General features: G+C 47.2%; 1 protein-coding gene across 1 annotated transcript in view; it reads left to right on the forward strand.

The window, feature by feature from the left end:
- NRP2 (neuropilin 2) overlaps nucleotides 1-5,974 on the forward strand; it is a 292,663-nt gene extending 286,689 nt beyond the window's left edge. The window contains exon 17 of the mRNA XM_015416007.1: nucleotides 5,552-5,974. Within this exon, the coding sequence (XP_015271493.1) occupies nucleotides 5,552-5,856 (305 nt within the window). The 3' untranslated portion in view covers nucleotides 5,857-5,974. The remainder of the gene's footprint in view (nucleotides 1-5,551) is intronic.
- Nucleotides 5,975-6,412: the final 438 nt, after the last annotated feature.

Genomic DNA, 6,412 nt, shown 5'->3' on the forward strand with positions numbered 1-6,412 from the left:
TTCCCCCACTCCTCCACTTGCACCTGCTGATGTGACCTTGGGTCAGTCACAAGCTCTGGCACAGCTGTCCTTGAAAAAGAGCAGTTTGTGTCAGAGTTCTCTCAGCCCCACCCACCTCACAGGGTGTCTGTTGTGGGGAGGGGAAGGGAAAGGAGTTTGTAAGCCGCTCTGAGACTCCAAGTAAAGGGCGGGGTATAAATCCAATCTCTTCTTCTTCTTCTTCTTCTTTCTTACGCACCCGGGGAAATGCTGATTGCCACTTCGGAGTCATGGAGCAATTTTTCTCCTGGCCAGTTTGGCTGGAAATCCTGGAGGGTTTTTTGTCATCTTCTGGGTGTGGCAAGAATAGGGAATTGCTGCAATAAGGTTCAAATCATTCCAAAATAATGAAATAACCATCAATGAACATATACTGATGTAAAAATCCCATTTTTTTCTTCTTTATTTCATAAGTAAGACGAACAGCTCGAGTTTTCGAAGTTCGTTTCGGGGTCTTTTTCAAAATATCATTGTGTTGGAGTAGTTATTCACAACGTCCAAAAACAGGAATTTCAAGTTCCAAAATGGCTAAGGATAGCTCCTATAGTAGATACTGGTTTCTTTACAACGGACAAACAGTCATTATTTTGGAATGATTTGAACCTTATTGCAGCAATTCCTTGTTCACTATTCTTGCTACTCCTATTTTGCTGTGCCCTTTGTTGTATTCTCTATCTTCTGGGTGTGGAACAGCAGTCACTGGGGGGGACGGTGTTAGGTGTGAATTTCCTGCATTGTGCAGGGGGTTGGACTAGATGACCCTGGAGGTCCCTCCCAACTTTATGATTCTGTAATTCTATATTAAGTGGGGCTGACCCTGCTTCACTTCCAAGATCTGACGAGATCAGGTTAACTTGGGCTGTTTAAGTCAGCGCTTTCTTCCTGGTGCTCTGTAAGACGTGTGTTACTGATTCCAGTGCCAACACAATATTAAACTGATGCAACTTGGTATCTGGCAAAAACAAGTGCAGCGTTTGCTTTTATTCCCCACCCCCAGGTGCAACCAAAACATTTCCTTCTAAATCTCCTCTTCCCACCCCAGTTCTACAGAGTTGTCCAGGGTTATGCCACTAAAACATTTGCCTCTATGCCCTTGGGACAGTGACTGGGGACGGTGAAAGCAAAGAGGAGCTATTGTGGATATTGAGTCAAAGCCGTCCCTGAGTAAGCCGCTGAGCAAGCAGTATGAGTGCCGCACTTTGGAAAGACAGACCTGTCGCCCTGACCTGGATAGGCCAGGCAAGCCTGATCTCATCAGATCTTGGAAGCTAAGCAGGGCCAACCTTGGAAAATACTTGGATGGGAGACCTCCAAGGAATACCCGGGCTGGCATGCAGAGGCAGGCAATAGCAAGCCTCCTCTCTGAAATGTCCAAGCCCCACTAGGGGTCTCCAGAAGTCATCCATGACTTCCAGGCACGCACGCATGCGCACACACACACAAAATACCAAAAAAGAAAAAAGACCTATCAGCGCAATCCTCTTCAGTGGCAAGATCTGCGTAGCTGTGCGAATCGGAAATCCTCCCTCTCCGTTCCCTTAGTTGCTGACACATTCTTTCCTCCTTGCCTCTGACTTCCATGAAGTCTAAGACAAACAGCCAGAGACGAAAATAACATATACATCCAAAATTATTAAATATCCTTATTTCTCCTACGCGGGTTCAAGACAATAATGACATTCGATGAACATGCTTTGTTTGTGTGTCTGTTTAGTGGGAAGTGATTCATTATGTGCATGCCTAATCCGTGCAGCTGCAAATCTGAACTTAAAACTGGTTAGATTGGCAAAAGCAATCAGATTCCGTCTGATGAGCCAGATCACTCCTTTATGGGCTGTTGGAACATCTGTGTCTCAATAACAGCTGCGTCAATTGGCCAAGATGGCTTCAGGCAAGCTTTGACTTCATAATGGGGTGGTTAACTAACGGCTGTACAGCACTATCAGCTGTGGTGTAAATACTGAGCTGGTTATCTCTGACTGTTGGGGAGGGTGTTATTGGTGTTTCCATGCAGCGGTGGTGTCCTTGGGGAGACTCAAAGGGGAGGGTAGAGAGAAAACCCAAATCTGTTCCCTGGATGGAGGAACGCCCCACTCCGCTTTTGGATCATGACAGATGTATTTATCTAGAATATTTCAGTGTGTCGCTTGCTTGCATACATGTCAAGTTCATCTGACAGATCTAGCGTGGTATGAAAACTGACTGCCATCGCACGGGATAAGTTATTACAGAAAAAGAGCAGCTTGTTATTGAACTCATAAGCTCTTCTGTGTGTGTTTTCCCCTGGTTACTGAGGAATTACCATACTTCAAATGTAAGAGATCAAAAGGGACAAAAACTGTAAAGGCACACCTGTTGACTTGTAAATTTGGAGACAAATTAGGTGCGGGCACTTTGGCAACTAACAGAAACTCCTTATTTCCTTGATTGGGGGTGTGTGGCTCTCTTGCATCTCTTGAGCATGAAAGCAGGAGCAGAGAGCAATTCTTTGGAAAGGGAGAGTGACCCGAGAACCCCACCAGGAGATCACTTCCTGGAACGGGTCACCCCAGCGACAGCAGACTCTCTTGCTTGCCTCTGTGCTGGGTTACCTATTTGCTTCATTTATACCCCGCTTTTCTCCCCAATGAACATAAGAACATAAGAGAACATTAGAGAAGCCAATGTTGGATCAGGCCAATGGCCCATCCAGTCCAACAATCTGTCACACAGTGGCCAAAAATACCAGGTGCCACCAGGAGGTCCAGCAGTGGGGCCAGGACACTAGGAGCCCTCCCACTGTTGCCGCCCCCAAGGACCAAGAATACAGAGCATCCCTTGCGCCAGACCGAGAGTTCCTATCTATACCTTGTGGCTAATAGTCATTGATGGACTTCTGCTCCATATGTTTATCCATCCCTCTTTAAGCCGTCCATGCTTGTAGCCGCCACCACCTTCTGTGGCAGTGAATTCCATGTCTTAATCACTCTTTGGGTGAAGAAGTATTTCCTTTTATCCATTCTAACCCAACCGCTCAGCAATTTCATGGAGTGCCCACGAGTTTTTGTATTGTGAGAAAGGGAGAAAAGTACTTCTTTCTCAACCTGCTCTATCCCATGCATAATCTTATAAACCTCAGTCATGTCACTCCTCAGTGCTTTAGCCTTTCTTTATAGGGAAAGTGTTCCAACCCTTTTATCATTCGAGTTGCCCTTTTCTGCACTTTTTCCCCAAAGCTATAATATCCTTTTTAAGGTGTGGTGACCAGAACTGTACACAGTATTCCAAATGAGGTTGCACCATTGATTCATATAGGGGCATTATGATATTGGCTGATCTGTTTTCAATAATACTTTTCCTAATAATCCCCAGCATGCATTGGCCTTTTTTATTGCAGTCACACACTGTTTCAACATTTTCAGTGAGTTATCTACTACGACTCCAAGATCTTTCTCTTGGTCAGTCTCTGCCAGTTCGGACCCCATCAATGTGTATTTATAGTTAGGATTTTTGGCTCCAATGTGCATCACCTTGCACTTGGCCACATTGAACCCCATTTGCCACATTGACACCCACTTGCCCATCCTCGACAGATCCCTTTGGAGTGCCTCACAATCCTCCCTGGTTTTTACCACCCTGAACAACTTCGTATCATCTGCAAATTTAGCCACTTCACTGCTTACTCCCAACTCCAAATCATTATGGATACTGGGAGCTTACATCATTCTCCTCTCCTCAGTTTTATCTTCACCACAGCCCTGCGAGGTAGTTTAGGCTGAGAGTGCATATCTGGCCTGAGGTCAGCTAGCAAGCTACCGGGGCAGAATGGGGATCAATCCTGGGTCCCCCAGATCCCAGTCCGACACTCTAACCACTACACCAGAGGTCCCCAACCTTTTTGAGCCTGCGGGCACTTTTAGAATTTTGACACAGGGCGGTGGGCGCAATCACAAAATGGCTGCCACGGAAGGCGGAGCCAACCACGGAAGGTCAGAGAGCAAGGTTATATATAAACCCTAATAAGTGCCTCTTCAACGTTTCAGGCAGGATGCCTTTTAATCTGCACAGCCAGTCAGAAGCCCTGATGGGCAAAAGCCCTACCTAGCCACACCCACTCTCTAAAAGCATTGGGTGGGCACCAGAAAAAGTGTCAGGGGGCGCCACTGCACCCATGGGCACCACGTTAGGGACGCCTGCACGACACCATGCTGGCTGTCAAGGTTAGAGAGCTGTTCTCTGATCCAGGAGATATGATTTTCAAGGGCCACATCTGGACTGAGTCACCTTGGGCCAGCTGTTGTTTCTCAGTCTCTGTGAAATTATGACAAGGTCACCAGCTCTCCACCTAGCATGACTCCTGGGCCTGTGATAGCTCAGTGGCAAACCGAAACTTGGAATGGGGGAGTGGGACTTCTCCCCGCAGTGTTGCTGGTGCAATGATGTGGAACACCCATCAAATGTCTATTTGCTGTGCAAACATTATAAACACTGGAGCCCTGCCAGCCAGTTCCGTTGGCCACCCTTGTTGTGAGGACAAGCCCTAGTAAAGACAGCATTGTACTTCTCCAACCAAGAGTGTTATATAAAATATGATAAGTCATAGTCACTGTGGTCAGCTTTATGCGTATTCGTTACTTTCGGTATTATAACTGACCCATGAAGGATGGCTTCATGAATGGCCCCAAAGAATCACCAGGAGGGCATGCAGCAGCAACTCATGCCAGGGTGCATCAGTTATGGGAACCCATTCCTCCACACAGGTATATATGCATTCCAAGTCACGTGAGAATGGCTACAGGATGGTTGCATATATATCAGTCATGTGAAGGTTCCAGGCCACACCTGTGGAACTTCCATGAGCACCTGCCTATGATTCAGCTCTCTCCAAAGTGTTCCCACAAGGAGTGCCTCTTGTGTGGGCTGGCCTTAAGATGGCAGACAAGTAAGACAGGCAGGCAGGCCCATAGCTAGGACTTTGTGACTTGTGGGGCCATTTTTTTTCTGATGGGGCCGAAGTTCTCAGTGCGGAAATAAAAGCCATTTAGCCAATAGAAAGCTGTTACCAGGCTAGATCACTAAATTGCAAGCTGTCAGTCACTTTAGATGACAGTTCTCACCTGCTGCAAGTTAATCACCTCTGCCAGCCTAAGCAACAATTTTGATAACAAGCCGGCAGGTGAGGGTGATGACTTCTATAGGCAAGAAAGCTAACACTTATGCAGAAAAATTCTCTTAAAGGAGACCAGTTTCTTGACACAGAGCTAGAAGGGATCCTAGAGGTCACCTACTCCAACCCCCTTGCTCAGTGCGGGAATTAGTCAACTACAGCTCCCCACTCTGCTTAAAGGAGCACACGCCTTAAAAAAAAGTTTTAAAATGATTTTTAAAAAGCATTTACAGGAGACATTCTTATGGGGCTGTGCCTTTAAGAAAGGGGGCGGAGCCCCCAAAAGCCCCACCATAGCTACAGGCCTGAAGACAGGCCTCCTCGTCTTCCTTCTTCTTTTAATGCCTTGCTTCTCTTCTGTTGCAGATTACTTAGGCCTAGACAAGAATGGCTCGTTATTTCCCACCAACTCTCCGCTGACCCCCAAGGTGGATAAGGAGAAGAGCTGGCTGTACACCCTGGATCCCATCCTGGTGACCATCATCGCCATGAGCTCCCTGGGCGTGCTCATGGGGGCCATCTGCGCCGGCTTGCTGCTGTACTGTACTTGCTCCTACACGGGCCTCTCCTCCCGGAGCTCCACGACTTTGGAGAATTACAACTTTGAGCTTTATGACGGCATCAAGCACAAGGTCAAAATGAACCACCAAAAGTGCTGCTCTGAGGCATGACTGATTGCACCGGAATCGCATTTGACATTTCATTCCGGCATGAGTGGCTGGTGAAGATTACTTTTTATATGGGAACCGAACGCCATAATCTTACACAGGCTGGTGCTGGAATACTGAAGTGGGGGGAGGGGTCACCGAGAGCCCTGTTGGGGGGCAGGGAGGAGGAGAAGGAGACAAGCATAAACTTTCAAAAAGAGGATTACAGATGTGCAAGAACTGCTGGCTCGTTGCTTGAATAAGGACCAGGCTGGGGTGCGGGAAAGGAGCGCCGTTGCTATCGTTTTCGCGTCTTTTACGAGTGACTCAGATCCGCAACAGTCAGAATGTTTGGTTTGCATTGAGGGAAGTGAGAAACAAAATGTTGATCGTTATTTCCCGCTTCCTTTTCTCGAATGGAATGGCTGAGGACTCCCCTCCCGCCCCCCCCCCTTTGGCGGCCATTCCGTCTTTGGAAGTTATACAGAATTATACACACACAAGCCCCTCCCCCCAATCTGGTTTGTCACAGTTCTGAAAAGGCTCCTTGATTTTAAGATATTTGTTCTGTGGTGAATGT

The sequence above is a fragment of the Gekko japonicus genome, unplaced genomic scaffold (genome assembly GCF_001447785.1).
Source record: "Gekko japonicus isolate JY-2015 unplaced genomic scaffold, Gekko_japonicus_V1.1 scaffold123, whole genome shotgun sequence".
In the NCBI taxonomy this organism is placed as follows: Eukaryota; Metazoa; Chordata; class Lepidosauria; order Squamata; family Gekkonidae; genus Gekko; species Gekko japonicus.